At 44.6% G+C, this 20,714-nt stretch overlaps 2 protein-coding genes and 1 long non-coding RNA gene across 5 annotated transcripts; 2 read left to right on the forward strand and 1 right to left on the reverse strand.

The window, feature by feature from the left end:
- Window positions 1-188: 188 nt before the first annotated feature.
- On the reverse strand, window positions 189-7,049 carry LOC134320802 (uncharacterized). Of its 3 annotated transcripts, XR_010013744.1 has the most exons (5): window positions 6,531-7,049; window positions 6,120-6,266; window positions 2,987-3,260; window positions 1,557-1,788; window positions 189-487 (listed from the first exon to the last, which is right to left on the reverse strand). It is a non-coding gene; the product is annotated as an uncharacterized LOC134320802 (long non-coding RNA). The 3 variants fall into 3 exon arrangements; XR_010013745.1 differs by lacking the exons at window positions 6,120-6,266; window positions 6,531-7,049 and having other exon boundaries at window positions 2,987-3,333; XR_010013746.1 differs by lacking the exons at window positions 2,987-3,260; window positions 6,120-6,266; window positions 6,531-7,049 and adding an exon at window positions 2,901-2,985.
- On the forward strand, window positions 1,627-6,134 carry LOC134320800 (nephrocan-like). Its single transcript, XM_063002426.1, has 3 exons — window positions 1,627-1,818; window positions 2,940-3,841; window positions 5,542-6,134. The coding sequence occupies exons 1-3, from the start codon at window positions 1,627-1,629 to the stop codon at window positions 5,942-5,944; spliced, it is 1,497 nt and encodes a 498-aa protein (XP_062858496.1). The 3' UTR covers window positions 5,945-6,134.
- A 994-nt stretch (window positions 7,050-8,043) lies between the features above and the next one.
- Window positions 8,044-20,143, forward strand: nus1 (NUS1 dehydrodolichyl diphosphate synthase subunit). Its single transcript, XM_063001485.1, has 5 exons — window positions 8,044-8,547; window positions 12,691-12,822; window positions 17,695-17,847; window positions 18,780-18,879; window positions 18,957-20,143. Exons 1-5 carry the CDS (start codon window positions 8,175-8,177, stop codon window positions 19,045-19,047), a joined length of 849 nt encoding a protein of 282 aa, XP_062857555.1. The 5' UTR covers window positions 8,044-8,174; the 3' UTR covers window positions 19,048-20,143.
- The last annotated feature ends 571 nt before the right edge of the window (window positions 20,144-20,714 follow it).

The raw sequence follows: 20,714 nt of genomic DNA on the forward strand, positions 1-20,714 counted from the left end.
CTCCTCCACTTTCCCAGACCTGTAATTATTTAGCTTTAGGCATTAGTATAATAACTATTATTATTTGTTGATCAGCTTTATTAAACACATCAGTAGGTAATAAGTGAGCTAGAACAGAGGCTAAGTGTAGGACCACAGGTTACAGGTTAAGAACCATAATAAAATATTCAGGAGACTTTTATGTCTGACATTCATGTTATTTATTATTTAAGTTCCGTCTCTCATGTCTGATTTTAATCCGTTTGTTAGGTAATGTTCTTGGAAATGTGGAGTCTGCATTTCTCTCTGTGGTAGTTCTGTTCTGCCATCCTGTTTTGCTTGTGGAGTTATAATCAGCACATTGTCCTCACAGGATGGACAGAAGGATGGAGAAGGACGATGGGGAGGGACGATGGGGAGGGACGATGGGGAGGGACGATGGGGAAGGACCTTCTGTTCTTCTTTCCTTCTCTGCTGTTTCTGCTGACACGACATTCTCACTCCCAAACTGAAACCAAGAACACAAACAATACAGAGCAGCAAAAACCCACATTATTTATTAATTCCTTCATTTATTAATTCCTTCATTTATTTATTCTTTTATTAATTTATGGGCATTAATGGGGTTAAAACTCAGAACTGTAATACAGACCTTCCTGTACCTGTATGTAAACTTTTAGTTAAGTATTTTTGGTGCCTGTCCACAAGTGTTTCCGCTGAGTACTCTATAAAATGAATTAAATACTACCAACTTTGTGGCATCAGTCTGAAATAGGCCCTGCCTGATCGAGCATGACTGTGCCCCTGTGACGCTCATGTACGGTGGCCGAGAAGTGCAAAACAAATTTACATTTCAGAAAACAAATACTCATGTATGCTTTTTAACTGAATGGGCACAAATTTCCACAGACGTAGTACAAATTGTTGTGGAAACTTCAAGGCTATTCTAGCTCCATATTAATGCTTTGGAAATTGGGGTTAGAGTGCAGGGTCAGCTGTTGAACGGCGTCCCTGGAGCAGACGGGGTTAAGAGCCTTGCTCAAGGGTCCAACAGTGGCTGCGTAGCAAAGCCAGGATTTAAACCCACAATCTTCCAATTGGTGGCCCAAAGCTTTGCCTACTACCTGCATCTGCATTTACATTTGTGGTATTTAGCAGAGGCGTTTTATCCAAAGCGACTTACAATTATGACTAAACACAATCTGAGCAATTGAGGGTTGAGAGCTTTGCTCAGGGGTCCAACAGTGGCAACCTGGAAAAAGCGAGGCTTGACCCGGCAACATTCTGATTACTAATCCAGTACCTAATACACTGCAGATTTTCTTCTGTGAAACTTGTCAGTCAGTCATTGACCTTTTTGTGACACATTGGAGGACCATGGAGTATTTAAGCAAAGGAAATGGCTTTAGTTGAACAGAATGGGCTGTAAACAGAGTATCAGCTCGTTTCTCACATCTGTAAACACACAGGATTATCTACGATGCCCGATGTGTGTGTGTGTGTGTGTGTGTGTGTGTTTGCACCGAGATAATGATCTGAACCATTGTTCCCAGTAAAGCAGAGGATCCTTTTCTCACCAGCCGGCCGCTTACTTAAACCTCAGTGTGGTTCCAGCTTCACCACTCTGGTGCCCCCGGTCATGCCTACATGATGCTGCTGGTTCTCTTGTACACCCTGCTGTACCCTCTCAGCTCCTTCTGCCATCGCGCCTGTCCGGAGAAGTGTGTGTGTGAGCAGGGCGCCTCTGTGCAGTGTTTTAGGGTGCAGGCGGTGCCCTCGGGGATCCCTCACGGCATGAGGAGGCTCAACCTGGGATACAACCACATCAGGGAGATTAAGGTAATGATTCAGGACGTTTTAGTTTGCTGGATATGATTAGATCGTTTTAGGAGACAGTTCTCTGCATGTCCTGTTGTTTTTATTTATTTATTTATTTATTTACTGCATGTTTAAATACATTTTATTCACTTTTAGTTGGGCGTGTTTAGTTGATTCCATTTTTTGATGCCACGCATATTTTCTATAAACGTTTACATTTACATTTGCGGGATTAAGCGACACTTTTATCCAAAATGACTTACAATTATGACTGGATACAATTTGAGCAACTGAGGGTTAAGGGCCTCAATTAGGGGCCCAACAGTAGCAGCTTGGCACTAGTTGGACTTGAACCATCAACCTTCTATCTATAATGAATGCCAGGCGGACTGGATACTGTCTGTCCGTCTGTCTGTTTGCATGTCAGTCTTTCTGTCTATCTGTCTGTCTGCCTGTCTGTCTGTCAGTAAGTCGGTCTGTCTGTCGGTCTGTCAGTTGGTCTGTCTGTCAGTTGGTCTATCTATCTATCTATCTATCTATCTATCTATCTATCTATCTATCTATCTATCTATCTATCTATCTATCAGTCTGTCCGTCTATCTGTCTGTCAGTCAGTCTGTCTGTCTGTCTATCTATTTATCCATATATCTATCTGTCTGTGTATCAGTCTGTCTATCTGTTTGTCAGTCTGTCTGTCTATCTGTCCGTCCGTCTATCTATCTATCTATCTATCTATCTATCTATCTATCTATCTATCTATCTATCTATCTATCTATCTGTCTGTCTATCAGTCTGTCTATCTATCTATCTGTCTATCTGTCTGTCTATCAAACTGTGCCTAGAAGTGAATAAGTGAGTACATGGTGAGTATATGATGGCCAGTGATAGGTTGGCACCTTAACCCGGGTGTGTTTTTAGGCGACACCTTGACCCGCCCTGTTAAAATGAAGCGGATAAACAGGAACTAGGCTGAGAAAGTGAGCAGGAAAAGTTAACTAGTTAAACCAGAGTGTAAAAATACCAAAGATCTAATAGTAATAGTAAAATATCCAATAATAAACTGCACATTAAACTTAATAACTTAAATCTATTCTTATTCTCACTTGTGCCTGATGCTTTATTAAAGATTGTATTTCTCTCAGAACAGAGAACTGTCTGGCCTGTCCGGTCTGGAGGAGGTGATCCTGACCTCGTGTGGAGTGGAGCAGCTTGACGCCAACGCCTTCAGGTCTCAGAGGTCATTACGAACTCTAGACCTCCAGAAGAACAAGCTGCGTGGTGTTCCCCGTGGCCTCCCCTCCAGCCTGGAGATCCTCCACCTGGGCCACAACAGGATCCACACGCTGCAGGAGTCCACGCTGCAGGGCCTGAGGAGTCTGCGCCAACTCAACCTGCAGAATAACCAGATAACCTCGCTGCGCGCCAACGTCCTCTCGCCGCTCGTCAAGCTGGAACATCTGTATCTAGAAGGAAACAGAATCGAGACGATACAGGGCGTTCTCAGGTTGCCCGTTTTACACGGGTTCAGCCTGGCGAGTAATAAGATCTCTGCACTCCCGGCGGCTTTCTTCACATCACTGCAGCATCTCAGGACTTTAGATTTGTCCTCGAACCTGTTAAGCAAAGTCCCGCAGACCCTCCCACGATCGCTGATTCACCTCGACCTGGACGGAAATCAGATCCGGACGCTGAAAAGCCGCGATGCCGCCCATCTACGCCACCTTTCCAGTCTGTCCGCGTCCTCCAACAGGCTGGTGTCGGTGGACGGGGGCTTGAGGCTGCCCAATCTGACCATGTTGGAACTGGCGGGTAACGAGCTGCCAGCGCTGCCCAGCAGGCTGTCGGCAAAACTCGAGAAGCTGGACTGCGGGCGCAATCATATACAGGAAGTGACGCGCCAACAACTGGCCGGACTGAGGCAACTCAGGCATCTCTTTCTGGAGAGCAACACCATCCGACGGTTCGAGCCTCATGCTCTGAGAGACTGTGTTCACCTCGCCAACTTGGCACTGGAGCAGAACCTTCTAACTGCCGTTCCACACGGGTACAGTTTAAACATTTTCTAGGCTAGTCTTGTCAAAATTTCCAAGCGTGCATCTGTACTACATGGTCAAAAGTATGTGGACACCTGACAATGAGTTTGTTTGACTTCCCATTCAGTCAAAAAAAGCTTTTGTGAGGTCAGAACTGGTTTGCAATTGACATTTCAATTCATCCCAAAGGTGTTTATCAAGTTTAAGGTCAGGCCACAGGAGTTCCACCACACCAAATTTGTCACAGTTGGTCTTACCCAAACACCTCTGTTCCACTGACATAGAACAGACTGATGAATTTGGGCAGTACAGAGCACTTATAACCTGTAAAAACTGAGAGAAATCTAGTGTTCCTGTGTCCAATGTTAGTACATTAAGCCACATTAAGCTTTATTTTTTACGTTAAGCTTTTTCGACTCTCCCAAGAAGCTGATGCTCTGAACCCCGAGCTGCAAAACCACCACATGTGAAGTAAATCCAGTTAAACACAGATACATGTGGAGCTTTTAGACTGGATTTGATGGTCATTTCACACAGATGGATGTTCGTATCATGGAACTTTAGTGATGTTTTATAACTCAAGCCGAGCGCTGAGCAAAGCAGCTATTCACGCCGAGGGTCGCGGTGAGAACAAAGCACAAAATGCTTCTCACGTGATGCACCAAATAAAGCAACAATAGCGACACCAATAGTTCTCATCACCATTAGAACATCTGTAACAGCAGCACAAATCCTCACAGGCAAGCTACACACTCCACCATCATGTTACTCTTTACTGTCGTTTTGTAACGCCCACCGTTGATGACGCAGACCTGGCTCCTAAAAACTGGTGGAAACGCAGGCCGGTTCTCTAAAAAACACCAAGGTTCGAAGAAACCTAAACAGAACCGGTTCAAGAACCAGAACCAGAGGTGGAAAAGCACTAAAAGTGTTGCCACAAAGTTAGAAGCATATAATTCTATTTAATAATACAATTTATTTTATAGACCTGTTAGTAGTCTGAGAAGCAGAAATACCTGAAGTCTAAACAACTAACTGAGCTCATAGACTTTATGTGATCATGTGTTTAATGAGAAATCTTAGGTTCGATGGGTAGCACTGTCATCTCACAGCAAGAAGGTCCTAGGTTTGATTTCCAGGTAGAGCACCCGGATCCTTTCTGTGTGGAGTCCTTCCTCCAGGAGCTCCCCTTACCTCCCACAGAAACACCTGTATGGCACTCCTGGAGCTGAGAGGGTTAAAGACCTTGCAGTGGCTGCAAGGCAAAGCTGGGATTAAAACTCTCAACCTTTTGATTGATAGCCCAAAGCTCTACCCAATAGGCTACTGCTGTCCCTGAAAAATAAACTAGCCCTTTATAAACTAGAAATAAACTAGCCCCTAACCCTATGTGTGTGTGTGTGTGTGTGTGTGTGTGTGTGTGTGTGTGTGTCTGGGGTGTTTCCTACCGTTCGCCCAGTGAAACAGACCTACTGCAACCCTAAATAGGATAGAACAGTGGTGAAACAGACAATGAATGAATAAACTTCTTGCTTTTTGAGAAATATTATCAAAGTAGATCACCCTTAGTGTTGTCTTAATGTATTTTATAATAATAAAACATATTAAATCATCCAACAATCACCCACATACTACAGATGTAAAAAATAGAAGAATATATGATGGCATGGATGCTGAATCTTATTCTCTTCTGTCTTTGTGTAATCGACAGCCTTCCGGAATCATTAGTGCGCCTAGATTTGAAGGGCAACCGAATTTCCACCATTCAGGAGGACGACCTGAGGTCTCTAAAGCGTCTTCAGGTGCTGAACCTCCGCAACAACAGGCTCCACTCGCTGCCCAGTCTGAGCCCGCTTCCCAAACTGAAGACGCTCTATCTGGACGGGAACGTGTGGAACTGTACCTGTCAGCTCCTCCGAATCAAGCAGGACCTGCAGGCGAGGGATGTAGACGTGAGTGCAGATTTCTGCTCGGAACCCGTCTATTCGTCGGTGGATATGTGGCACGCGTACGTAATGGCGCAGGAGAAATGCGAGGAGCTGACGGAGGAATCGTTAACAGAGGGTCAGATCGAACACACAGACAGTGAGGAGTACTACGATTATGAACTTTAATGTAGATAATACAGTAGTAGCTTTGAAACGTTGAATTTTGGCAGTAAATGAAATAGATTTTGCAGACATTAGATATACAATTTATTTTTATAAGGCGTTCAGGTGGCAGGTGACAATGATTGGCTCATCTGAATGCTGAATTCCTCAAAAACTGCTGTAATTATGAGGTAATTACCTCTGCTGGCTGATCTGCTGGAGATCGGTGCGTGACTCTCAGTGCGTGCTTCGGATCTCCATAAGAACCCACTTGGTGCAGGTGAAAAGATGCGGCCGGCTACTGCACACGTGACAAGGGAGGTGGGGGGTGTTAGTCACGGCTCTCCTTGGTCGGTAGTAGAGGAAACAAAATGTGTTTGGGCATTATAAAAACTAGATTTTTAATTAAAGAAGCACTGGTCAATATGGTATGTTTTTTTATTTGACTTTTAATAAAAAATATTGTATTATATTTAAGAATAATGCAAAATATAAGCATTTTCACATCTCCTAGGTGTGTGTTTTTATCTGTCATGTATCACAAATATAATATTTTTTCTTATTAAAGGTGCACTAATTCATTAAGGAAAATTAAACTTAAGCAACTGACTTGTTTGCGGCTGCCCGGTCAGTAATAGACCAAGAGCCCTGCATTTTTTAAAACACAAACATGGTGGACTCCTGCGCCAACCTCCAGCCTTGTCAGACAGAAACAAACACCTTGCTTGAGATAGCATTATAGAACCAGAGGTACCAGAGGACATCACCACAGATTTTTTATCTGCTTTTCAACACTGTTTATGTTTATTTATCTACAATTATGTGTCTTAAAAGCGGCATGGTGGCACAGTTGGTAGAGTGGGTGCTGGATTCTCCAATTAGCCTGACTGCATGTCTTTGAACTGTTGGAGGCATCTGGAGCACCCGGAGGAAACCCACACAGAAAGGACCTGGACTGCTCAACCTGGGAATCGAACCCAGGACCTTCTTGCTGTCCGTGCGGTTTATTATTTTGTCTAATACATGTACATGTATTGGCTCTAATTTTACACACAACATGTACGTGTACATGACTTGGTATTATGTATTTATAAGCCTAAACAAAGATATACTTAAATACTTTTTTGATAATGACAATAAAAACATTATAATAATAAATACGATAAAACATATATAAGAATTATTTCTTAGATTAGGTAATATACATAGTAAGAGGGTCTATTGTAGCTACATGGGGAGGAGCTCAATAAAATACAACTGATACTAATTGATCGATTTTGGTTCGATTGACAATTTTTGATATTTACTATGGACTGATAATGTTAATATCTTTAACTTATACAGATAACTGTGAGGTGAATATTAAATGTGAGCCAGATTAAATGTTATATTATTATTATTAAGCAGAAGGGTTAAAATATTAATGGTGTGACAGGCTGTGGTAAAGGTAGTGTTAGGAGGCCCAAGATAGTTTTCCTGTAGAGATGGTGTACTCTTTGACCCTGTTATGTCCTCGTAATAAACACAACAAACCGGATCGCAGATGATTCATCTTGCTTTTTCGTCGAAAGTCTTGGGCTTGTAGTTCAAACAGATCACTCCGCTAATATCTAAATATTACCAAAATTCTGTATTAATAAGCATAAACAAATGTATACTTAAATACCTTTTGATTACACTCAATAATAACATTATAATAATATACTGGACATATATTTCTTAGCTTAGATTATGTAATTTACCCAATTAGAGGGTCTATTTTAACTACCTTCAATGCCATATAATTGATACTGATTGGTTCGATTGACAATTTGTGTTATTTAGCATGGACTGAGTATGGTATTATCTTTAATCCCTATTATTATTAGTATTATTATTAAGCGGGTTTAAAATATTAATGGTGTGACAGGCTGTGGTAAAGTAAGGCAGTTAGGAGGCCCAAGATAGTTTCTCTGTAGAGATGGTGCACTCTTTGAGCAGGTTATGTCCCCGTAATGAGCGCGACAGACCGGATCACAGATGACTCCTCTTGCTTTTTCGTCGAAAGTCTTGGGCTTGTAGTTTCAGACGCGTGTCTGACCAATCAGATCACTCCGCGTAACTCAGTGGGGTTGAAAGTGTAAAGGTTGGTAAGTATGGCGGCCGTTAGACTGAGGTGTTGGCAGTAATCTGAATGGTTCATTACCGGCCGTAGATTCAGCCATGCGGGACGCTTTAGTTACCTGACAAAACGGGTTCTGTTTCGGTTCGAACGATGGCACTAGTTTATGATCTGGTATGGCGCGTGCTTCACGTACTACTGCAGCTGCAGCGCGCGGCGTTGGGATGGCTGCGAGCTCGCGCGCTCAGGCGGACCGGACTACTTTTCTGGAGGCGAGCTGCGGCCGCGGTTCTAGTTCCGATAGTCCGCGGCTTTACCGGGTCTGGAACCGGGACTGGATCTGGGAGCGGGACGCGGATGGGCCGCCGGGCTCGGGTGTGCTCGGACGGGAAGGCTTTGGAGAAGGTACCGCAGCATGTGGGGCTGCTGATCGCCGAGGAGGAGCAGCACTACACCGACATCGCTAATGTTGTGGTGTGGTGTATGGCGCTGGGAATCTCGTACATCTCCGTCTACGACCATCAAGGTATCGAATTCTAGTTTCTCTAGCTTCTCTAGTATCTCTAGTTTCTCTAGCTGTTCTAGTTTATCTAGCTTTTATCTTCATTCATCTTCAACCGTTGAATGAACTCGAAGAGCTGAAGTCGAAGGTTGTGTTCCAAATTGAACCGTAATTCCTGTATAGCCGCACTACATTTAATATAGATCCGTTAGTTTAACGCACTACCTAGTGCCCTTCGTTATTAGTGCGCTCTATTTGGGACACAGCCCTGTGACTGAGCTTGAGACGGTCAGGCGCTTTGCTTTCTTCACGCTTCTGTATTTTGTTTCCTCTCTTGTCCTTCTGAGAGCAGACATCTAGACATAGTTTGGGCTTGTAAATAAAACGACATTAATATTACGACATTAACAATCATTTGTATAATACAGTAGAGTCTAAAGTTTGCATACACTCGTAAATGACACGTGTAATTACAGTACTAGGATGGTATTTCCTTTATAAGTTGTATAAATGCCTTTATTTGTCCTGTATACATATACATATACACATATCAGCTATTGTACATCGCCCCTAGAGCAGAGGGTTTAAGGATTAATGGCCCATCAGTGGCTGCAAGGCAGAGCTGGGATTCGAACTCTCAACCTTTCAGTTGACAGCCCAAAGCCCTACCCACTAGGCTCCTACTGTCCCCTGTGGAACATCACTTCTATAAGGTTTGTGATCATAAGGTGTCTGTACTGTGCCCTTGTACATGGTGCTTGTAGAAACTCCCATTAAAACACAGTACATGGAACAGTGGTCCCCTGTCAGGTCAGTTGGAGAACCCAAACTCTGTCAAGTCAAGTTTCCAGGCTGCATTTCTTGACGCCGTGGTAGACTGAGTTAAGTGACGACGGTTTTCCGAAGTACTCCCGAGCCGAGACTGTTTCTGAGGTGTCGTCGAGAGCTAAAGGATCATGGACATTCAGTGGTAGTTTCAATCCTCGTCCTACATCTGACTCCCTGAATATTTTCATATGGTCAAATGCATTCAATTGGTGGCACAGTGGGTAGCGCTGTCGTCTTGCAATGAGAAGGTCCTGGGTTCGATTCCCTGTCCTGTCATGAATGGAATCAAAGTGGAAAAACCCCGCCTGCAAATTCTAATAAATAAACAAAAATATATGGACAGAGAACCCAAACTCTGTCACCTTATGCTGAGATTTTGTTTTAATTTGTCTAGAAGTTTAGATTAGATCTGTGAGCTGTGAGTTATAAGCTGTTGGAACATGTGGGTCACCGTCCACAGCCGATCGAGCTTTACGGCATCGATGCGCTTGTGACATGGAAGTTTATACGCCACCGCACTGATCAGGTGGGTTGCTTTGTGTGCATGTCTGACCCTGTGAATTATTAGAGAACTCACACTAAGCTTTAAGAGGTGATTGGAAAAAATCCAAAGACCTCAAAAAAAGTTGGGACGGGGCAAAATGAGATTGAAAACTTTTATATAGAACATTTAAGTTCCATCATTTTGAACAGGCCAGGGAATCATGATTAGGTGCAACACGTTTCTCAACACATGATTGCAAATAATGTTTGTATTTCACCACCCACTGTACATAACAGTGTGAAAAGATTCAGGTAGTCAGATGTAGGACGAGGATTGAAACTAGTATTGAAACTAGTATTGGATGCGATACGACACCTCATGAGAAACAGTCTCGGCTCGGTAGTACTTCGCAAAACCGCCGTCACTTAACACAGTCTACCACGGCGTCAAGAAATGCAGCCTGGAAACATGACTTAAATGCCACCAATTGCACACGATTCTTAAAGTAACCGAACAGATATTGAAGCTGGTAGCTTGGTGTTATTTATTTTTGTTAGATTTGCGGTGAACAGTAATGAATTTACATTCAATCATTTGGCGCGTCATTATTATTATTATCGTTTATTATTATTGCTTTTTATTGAAGACTTCCTTTAGGCCCGTCACAATGATTTCCATACTCGTCTGAACAGTCAGTCATGGTCCTTCTCGGTCAGGAGTGAGGCTCTGCATCAGTAGAGGAAGCAATATGTGATTGGGAATTGGATATGACTAAATTGGGGGAAAATTGGATGGAAAAATGCATTAAAAACACTGTGGTATTTTGTTAATACAGTAAATGTGATGTGAGTTGTTTGGACTCGAAAATGACGTGAACTGTTGGCATGGGTGGTTTATTGCCCCATGAATCATTGTATATATATATACCGATCAGCCATAACATTAAAACCACCTCCTTGTTTCTACACTCACTTTAAGCACTTTGTAGTTCTACAATTACTGACTGTAGTCCATCTGTTTCTCTGCATGCTTTGTTACCCCCTTTCACCCTGTTCTTCAATGGTCAGGACCCCCACAGAGCAGGTATTATTTAGGTGGTGGATGATTCTCAGCACTGCAGTGACACTGACATGGTGGTGGTGGTGTGTTAGTGTGTGTTGTGCTGGTGTGAGTGGATCAGACACAGCAGCGCTGCTGGAGTTTTTAAACACCGTGTCCACTCACCGTCCACTCTATTAGACACTCCTACCTAGTCGGTCCACCTTGTAGATGTAAAGTCAGAGACGATCGCTCATCTATTGCTGCTGTTTGAGTCGGTCATCTTCTAGACCTTCATCAGTGGTCACAGGACGCTGCCCACGGGGCGCTGTCGGCTGGATGTTTTTGGTTGGTGGACGATTCTCGGTCCATCAGTGACCGTGAGGTTTTTTGGTACTTAATAGTAACAGACTGTAAAATGGCAGAGATTGAAGAAGATGCATCGTTGGTACTTGAGTAGAACGTCTTTATTAGTCAGATATGCATATACACTTGTATGGAAGCACTGGGGGCCTTGCTCAAGAGTCCAACAGTGGCTGCTTGGCACAGCTGGGATTCGAACCCACTAGGCTACCAGTGTCCCACTTTCACAATCAGTCTCCAACAGAAAAAAGACGCCTGTTGTCACCGAGTCGATAAATTGTTATATTTCTAAAAGAATTGGGGAAACCCGACTCCCGTCCTCGGATCAGTGGGCTTTTGTAGATGCTGAATGGTGTCATCCGTGGTTCATTGTCTGTACGCCGGCTTTTATTTTTCATTGCGTGTTGTAACTCCAGCTCGGCGTTGGGTTTGGAGTTGTTTCCACATGCAGGCGGTGGGTGGGGAGCGACGGGTTCGATTGTTGCTCGCGTTCCCTTTATCCGGGATTAAGCAACGTCAGACCTGAGCATGTACGCAAAAATCCAGATCTTTTAAATCCATCAGCTGAGTTTCTGTGTGTCACCCTTAGCAGGACAAATCAGTGGTGATACTGTAATATAATAACAAGAAGATTCAAGTTCCAGTAGGACGTTTGCAATTCATTATTCTGGGACCAGTTTATGTACGCGATAACAACAGGCGTCTTTTTCTGTTGCCCTTTTTCTGTGAAAGTGGGACACTGGTAGCCGAGTGGGTTCGAATCCCGGCTGTGCCGAGTAGCCACTGTTGGACCCTTGAGCAAGACTCCCCAGTGCTTCGTGTATACACCGATCAGCCATAACATTAAAACCACCTCACTGTCCATTATATCAGCTCCATTTACCATATAGAAGCACTTTGTAGTTCTACAATTACTGACTGTAGGTCAGGACCACCACAGAGCAGGTATTATTTAGGTGGTGGATGATTCTCAGCACTGCAGTGACACTGACATGGTGCTGGTGTGTTAGTGTGTGTTGTGCTGGTATGAGTGGATCAGACACAGCAGCGCTGCTGGAGTTTTTAAACACCGTGTCCACTCACTGTCCACTCTATTAGACACTCCTACCTAAATTGCCTGGGTCTTTAGTGTGTGGAGTTTGCATGTTCTCCCTGTGGGTTTACTCCGGGTGCTCCGGTTTCCTCCCACAGTCCAAAGACGTACAGTCAGGATAAGTAAGTGTGTTTGCCCTGTGATGGACTGGTGACCCGTCCGGGGTGTTTTCTGCCTTTTGCCCAGTGGATCAGACCCCCCACAAACCTGACCAGGATAAATCAGTGGTAAAACAGACCGAATAAACAGATCCTGGTATTTGTAATGGATTTATTATTTTTAGGTGATTAAAATACCTTTGAACAACCCGAACTGTCGTTCATCATGAAAACCACCGCGTTCTCTCTCTGTGTGTGTTCAGGTGTGTTCAGGAGGAACGACTCCAGACTGATGGAGGAGATTGTGAAGCAGAAGAAGGAATTCCTGAGCTCGGAAAAAGGCCCCAAGTTCGCGTCCGAGTTCCTGAACGACGGCACGGACCAGACCGAACGCGGTGAGTGGGTGTGCAGACCGGTTCCACCTGAGAAACGTGTTTTGAATCTTTCACGCCCTGTTTCGTGCTTTGTTAGAGCGCTGGCTTCCGGTAAACGTCTGCTTTCAGTGTCCCAAATAGTTTCTGCCACAAAGCGTAAAATATAACGGCTTCTATGACGTGTAGCTTGCTGTTTAGCCGTTGTAAAAAAAAAACTTTTGAATATAACCTGCAGAAAGAGAAGTACACATGTCTAAAACCATAATCGAAATTCTTACACAAGACAACACGAACAGTCTTTTTTATTTATTTATGCATTGTCTTTATTTTTCTCCTGATTTAGCATAGCCAATTAGTCTTCCGCTGCTGGGGATCCCGACTGCATTTGAGGAGGGTATATTCACCTGCTCCACACCCCCTACGATGCATGCGCAGTGCCTCGACCTCTTCTTTTTCTCCCATACTTCGGTGCATTGGCACATGAGGCTCCTCCACTTCTGTACAGGCGACTCTGTCTTTTGAAGACCCCGCCCACTTAGTCTGGTCTTTTCCCCACACAGCAGACTCGATGGCCAATTTGGTCTGCAGGCAGTGCCGATAGTGCCCGCTAGATGGCGCCCAGCCAGCCAACCGGTAGCATACCCGAGATTCGAACCGGGGTGTTCAGAATCTTGGCGCTGATGTACTAGCGGAATATCCCGCTGCTCCACCGAGAACAGTCTTAACCTACCTTACAGCCATAAAAATGAAAATAGAGATAAAACAAGATAAAATAAACAGACAAAATTAAACAACCTGCTGGATGGGACGGTGGGAGCCTAGTAGGCAAGATTGAGAGTTTGAATCCCAGCTCTGCCATGCAGCCACTGGTGGGCCCTTGAGCAAGGCTCTTAACCCTCTCTGCTTCAGGGACGCCGTACGATGGCTGACCCTGCGCTCTGACCCCGACTTCCAAACAGACTATGCAAGAATATGTAAAGAAAGAATTTTGTTGTACTGAACATCTGTATATGTACAGTGTATCACAAAAGTGAGTACACCCCTCACATTTCTGCAAATATTTTATTATATCTTTTCATGGGACAACACTATAGACATGAAACTTGGATATAACTTAGAGTAGTCAGTGTACAACTTGTATAGCAGTGTAGATTTACTGTCTTCTGAAAATAACTCAACACACAGCCATTAATGTCTAAATGGCTGGCAACATAAGTGAGTACACCCCACAGTGAACATGTCCAAATTGTGCCCAAAGTGTCAATATTTTGTGTGACCACCATTATTATCCAGCACTGCCTTAACCCTCCTGGGCATGGAATTCAACAGAGCTGCACAAGTTGGTACTGGAATCCTCTTCCACTCCTCCATGATGACATCACGGAGCTGGTGGATGTTAGACACCTTGAACTCCTCCACCTTCCACTTGAGGATGCGCCACAGGTGCTCAATTGGGTTTAGTCCATCACCTTTACCTTCAGCTTCCTCAGCAAGGCAGTTGTCATCTTGGAGGTTGTGTTTGGGGTCGTTATCCTGTTGGAAAACTGCCATGAGGCCCAGTTTTCGAAGGGAGGGGATCATGCTCTGTTTCAGAATGTCACAGTACATGTTGGAATTCATGTTTCCCTCAATGAACCGCAGCTCCCCAGTGCCGGCAACACTCATGCAGCCCAAGACCATGATGCTACCACCACCATGCTTGACTGTAGGCAAGATACAGTTGTCTTGGTACTTCTCACCAGGGCGCCGCCACACATGCTGGACACCATCTGAGCCAAACAAGTTTATCTTGGTCTCGTCAGACCACAGGGCATTCCAGTAATCCATGTTCTTGGACTGCTTGTCTTCAGCAAACTGTTTGCGGGCTTTCTTGTGCGTCAGCTTCCTTCTGGGATGACGACCATGCAGACCGAGTTGATGCAGTGTGCAGCGTATGGTCTGAGCACTGACAGGCTGACCTCCCACGTCTTCAACCTCTGCAGCAATGCTGGCAGCACTCATGTGTCTATTTTTTAAAGCCAACCTCTGGATATAACGCCGAACACGTGGACTCAACTTCTTTGGTCGACCCTGGCGAAGCCTGTTCCGAGTGGAACCTGTCCTGGAAAACCGCTGTATGACCTTGGCCACCATGCTGTAGCTCAGTTTCAGGGTGTTAGCAATCTTCTTATAGCCCAGGCCATCTTTGTGGAGAGCAACAATTCTATTTCTCACATCCCCAGAGAGTTCTTTGCCATGAGGTGCCATGTTGAATATCCAGTGGCCAGTATGAGAGAATTGTACCCAAAACACCAAATTTAACAGCCCTGCTCCCCATTTACACCTGGGACCTTGACACATGACACCAGGGAGGGACAACGACACATTTGGGCACAATTTGGACATGTTCACTGTGGGGTGTACTCACTTATGTTGCCAGCCATTTAGACATTAATGGCTGTGTGTTGAGTTATTTTCAGAAGACAGTAAATCTACACTGCTATACAAGCTGTACACTGACTACTCTAAGTTATATCCAAGTTTCATGTATATAGTGTTGTCCCATATAAAGATATAATGAAATATTTGCAGAAATGTGAGGGGTGTACTCACTTTTGTGATACACTGTATATACGACAAAGGCGTTCTGTTCTATTCTATAGCTATAGCTTTTCTATGTAGAGAGATCACTAAGTTTTCGGACAGACCCATAGTTTTGTTTTGGGCCCCTGAGACCTCAGAGCCTTAGAGTCTTAACAGATCACAAAATATCCTAATCCTTTTTCAATAGGCTTGATACTTCATGACTGTTCCTAATTGTATGTAAAACTGTAAATAAGAATATTTGTGTATTGGTATTGTGTTGGTATTGATATTGTGCCCCCCTAACCCTAACCCCCCCCCCCCCAATTTGTACACTTCAGTTAAAATACATGATTAAAATGAATGTAATTATTTTTAGGAACCCCAAAGAACACGGTAATAAAGTCGTCAGAACACGAGGGTTCTAGTATTCTCTAACAGACTGGAGATACTGGAACACACAGTATTATTCCTGGTTTGAACTGCAAATCCTCCAGGTCCTGAAGCAGCTCAGCACCTCCACTATCCACCTCCACGACTGTGTCTGACTCTCGCTGTAAATGTTCTTACTATTAATTCCTGTTGTTTGTGTGTTAGCGGTGGTTTCCTACTCACCACCCCTCATGACTCCTCGTTGGCCGAGTTCCTTTTGCTGGGTTCCTCTTTTTAAATCAGGAACACGGACCTTAGCGGAAGCCACGGACGTACGTTCCTCTGTGAGTCCTGAAGGCTCAAATATTGGAATTCGCTTTTTTTCTTTACAACTACGTCCATTTTTATTAGTATTAAAACACAGTGATAAAAGATGAGATGATATTGTTGTGTTATTTGATCTTATTTCTCGTTCTTTTCTTCTGATATTAGGTCTGCTGAATTTCCAACTTAAGATTTTTAATGTCGGTAGAATTAATAAACATCATACAAACCCCAAAGCTGGCGAAGTTGTGCCACATCTTATGAGAGAACAGTCCATCCATCCGAAAAGAACATTTCTCAGTACAGGGCTGCAAATCATTTTGGTCCTCCACCATCTACCGTACATAATATTGTGAGAAGATTCACTATGCCTGGAGGACTCTCGGACTGTGTGAGGCATGACTGTTGAATGTACGTGACCTTCGATCCTTCATACTGTACTGGGGAGTACTTTGGAAAACCGTTGTCTTTTAATACGGCCCGTCACTGCATAGAGAAATGCATTCGCAACTCTTTTATGCCGAAAGACCATCCAGACCGTTATCAGCGAAAGGTGCAAAAGCCAACTTTTGTTATAGTATGGACGTGCATCAGTGCCCACGACATGGAGACAAATATTAGCACATTTTTCTTACCTTCATGTTTATACTTACAAATTATCATACCAGGTATTTCAGTATTTAAATTCTGTGCGGGCACACTAAGCGGGCATAACTTCCCATTGCTCTCACTGTGGATCGGTTGAGTCCTGAAGGCTAAATTATTGGAATTGGCTTTTTTTTTTTTTTTTTTCAACTACGTCCATTTTCATTAGTATTTAAACATTCTGATAAAAGATGAGGTGATATTGTTGTGTTATTTAATATAATACACATTTCCAGCCCCCCCATATTCCCCCTCCATCTACCAGTTTAGTCATATCCGATTCCCCTGTCGCATTTCTCCTGACAGTAAAGGGTTGCGGCCGTCACGTGTGCAAAACCGACCGCTTCTTTTCACCTGCACCGGCGGGTTCATACGGAGATCCGTATCGCACACGGAGGGTCGCGCACCCGTCTCCAGTATCCCTTGTCTCTGTGCAGCACCGTCGGTCAGCCAGCAGAGGGCGTAATTACATTCATTCTCAGCATTTAGCAGATGCTGTTTTAAGGGCAAGCGTTAAGCCTAGTGGTTAAGATACTGGACTAGTAATCAGAAGGTCGCTGGTTCAAGCCCCACCACTGCCAGGTTGCTTAAGGCTCTTAACCCTCAATTGCTCAGACTGCATACTGCAAGTCAGTATATTATCCAAAGCGACTTACAGTATACAGTCCAAGCAATCGAGGGTTAAAGACCTTGCTCAGGGGTCCAACAGTGCACCTGGCAGTGATTGGGTGTGAACCAGCAACCTTCTGCTTACTAGTCCAGTACCGTACCTTACCCGTACCCTAACTGCTAGGCTACAAATGCCATGGAGACAAAACCTTGCAGATACACAGTCAGTCGTGTGTCTGTGTGGGTGCCCGTCCGGGTGATAGCAGAGCTGCGATTCGAGCTCGAGCTGGTGTTTTATTGCTGTGACCTCACTGTGTGTGTGTGTGTGTGTGTGTGTGTGTGTGTGTGTGTGTGTGTGTGTGTGTGTGTGTGTGTGTGCAGCGTTGCCGTATCAGACGGTGGTGAAGGTTTTGTCTCCGGACGACGGGAAGCTCGGTATCGTGCGAGCGGCGCAGCGGTTGTGTGAAACTGTAGAGCGGAGAGAGCGAGCGCCCGACGACATCACCGTCACCGACCTGGACTCCCTACTGCGAGGTGAGACGACACCACACGCCCCCTGATCACGGTTTAGTCATAGCCAGTTCCTCTTCCTCTGCAGGAGACCCTGATGGTGTCATCTCCAGACACGCCCTCCCTCCGACCCCTTCTTATTCCCCCGTATTTCAGTGGATCGGTCGGCGTGAGGTCGGTCCCGCTCATGGAGAGTCACTCACTGATCTCCACTTCTGTACAGGTGCCTCGGGCTACCAACCAGGGTCCTTACACGACCTCAACGACCCCGCCCACTTCTGGTTTTAGTCCCGTCTTTTCCTACCCAGCAGATCAGCGGCCGATTTTGTCTGCTGCACTGATGATCGTGCCCACTAGGCGGCGCCCAGTCGACCGGTAGCACAGCTAAGACTCGAACTGTGCTTGCGAAATATCCCGCTGCACCACCCAGACATCTCTACATTTTAGAGGAACTGGAACTGGGAATTGGAAATGACCAAATTGATGGAAAATTGGGAGGAAATAAAAGGCAAAAATGCAAACATACAGTTTATTTATGAGCCAAAAGATTAGGACCACCTGCCCAATACAGTATATGGAAAACAATATTGGGACACCTACAGGAACTTTATGACATCCCAGTCTACATCTATAGGCATTAATATAGAGTAAAGGAGTGAGATGTGACCTGGTCCTCTCGGACCCTGGTTTCCGGCGTACAGTCCGTATTTTCAAGAAGACGGGGGCTCAGGTGGTTCGAATCTCTGCTCTGATCCCGGCAGGCTGGGCGCCTATACGCCTATAATTGTGTAGGAGTGCCGAAGGAGATTCCTCACTCCTAACTGCTGCAGTTACGACCTCTGCTGGCCGATCGATGGCGCTGCACTACACAGAGACGGGGAATAATAGAGATCAGTGCTGTAAAACTAGTATTGTTTTTAATCCCTTCTCTCACGTCAGCTGGTTTCCTTTTACAGAGTCGAAGGACTTTCCAGACCCAGAGCTGGTGCTGAAGTTCGGCTCGGTGGAGAGCACGCTCGGCTTCCTGCCCTGGCACATCAGATTAACGGAGATCGTGTGAGTAGCGCCCCGGCATCTTATTCGCCTGTATCGTTCTCGGTACCGGTGTCTGACGGCGTCTCTCTCCTCCGCAGCTCTTTACCTTCCCACAAGGACGTCTCCTACGAGGACTTCCACGGCGCCCTCCGGTGTTACGCGGCCTGTGAGCAGCGGCTGGGGAAGTGACGGATCCTCCTGCGAACAGCCGAAAGGACAGAACTTTGGGGATTCGGGGGAGGGAAAGAATGGAGGACGTGAGCCGCCCCTGCGTGCTCGTTTACAGTCCACACAGAGGAGCGTTTAGCGTCCGGACGGCACACGCGGCGTGGCGTACCTGTGACCCTGTGCACTGAGTCTGTGTGTGAATGTGTGTGTGTGTGTGTGTGTGAGAGAGCCTGCGCTGCTGCTGGGTGTCTTGACGTGGAGCAGAACCTTATTTTTATCCGATCCAGAGCGGCTTTAGAGACTCGGTTAGCAATGTGGTGTGAACCGAATCGGCCCACAGAATCATCCAGCTCGTCGTATGGAAACCAGTTCATACCAGTAAACCAGTAAAGGACTCGTGATTCATCGACTGTGGTTGCAATAAATCGTGCTTCGCGTCTGGTGTGTGGCTGAGAGTGTAACTCTGCATGTGAGCTGGTTTGTGTGTGTGTGTGTGTGTGTGTGTGTGTGTGTGTGTGTGTGTGTGTGCGCAAGGCCACTAATGATTGTACACCTTATAAACCTTGATGTTGATCTACAGTTGTCAGGACGACGCCACATAAAATTAATCAGTCAAAATACTGTATATTTTGTAATTTTATTTCATCCCTTAAATCTTTTCCTGTTGATTTAATGGTGGGCGGCACAGAAGGTCTTGGGTTTGAGTCCTTTTTCAGTGTAATTTGCATGTTCTGTTCTTTCTGTGTCTGAGGGTTTCGTCCGGGTGCTCCGGTTTCCTCCATCAAGTCCAAAAACGTGCATTCAGGGTTAACTGGAACTACTAAAATTGCCCCGTGTGTGTGCGCGCTCTGTGATGGACTGGCGACCTGTCCGGACCCTCTGTGACCTTGACCAGGATAAAACAGCAGTAAAACAAACAAACGGACAAATAAATGAATGATTTGACCGAGTGAAAGATTCGAAGGACTTCCACCATGATTCTAACCTCAAGAGCCCATCGAGTCTGAACCTTCTCCGATTCATCACCAGTCTGTATCGTTAATTGTAGCTCATCATATAAAAGGTTAATATATTAGTGTCCAGTGTGAATGTTTAATAAATGTTACTGAAACACGAACGCTGAGTCCAGACTCATGATACCAATCAAATCAAACTAAACCAGTGACATGCACTATAGATCAGGGGTGTCCAGACTGAGGCCAGTGGATCATTTGCGACCCCTTTTTCCATGTTTGTATTAATGTAAAAATGAAATGTACTGTATGTTATCCAGCAGGATGAAAAATGTAATTCCTAGTTTGAACACTGGGTGTCGCTATAAACCCGGGTAAAACGCTCCTCACATCACCGACGGAAAATACATATTTGTCACAGATTTTAGAGGGAAGTGGGTATGTTTAATTTGTCAGGAAACAGTCATTATTGCAATGATATTAGATATTACTGTAATAATGTTCTAAGCAAAATCTTAGTTAACACAACACTCCATGAAAGAACGTGGTGTTAATAGTTATCAGGCTGATTATTTTTATTTGTTTTATTACAGAATCTGTGGCCTGTCATATTTTTTTTTTACCTCTGATCCCCAACAGTTTAAAACAGCGAAAGTCAGTCTTTATTGTAATAATTTATTATAATGATTACTGTTATTATTCTAACCATAAATTATTTCATTTGTATATTATTTT

Source organism: Trichomycterus rosablanca, chromosome 9 (genome assembly GCF_030014385.1).
Source record: "Trichomycterus rosablanca isolate fTriRos1 chromosome 9, fTriRos1.hap1, whole genome shotgun sequence".
In the NCBI taxonomy this organism is placed as follows: domain Eukaryota; kingdom Metazoa; phylum Chordata; class Actinopteri; order Siluriformes; family Trichomycteridae; genus Trichomycterus; species Trichomycterus rosablanca.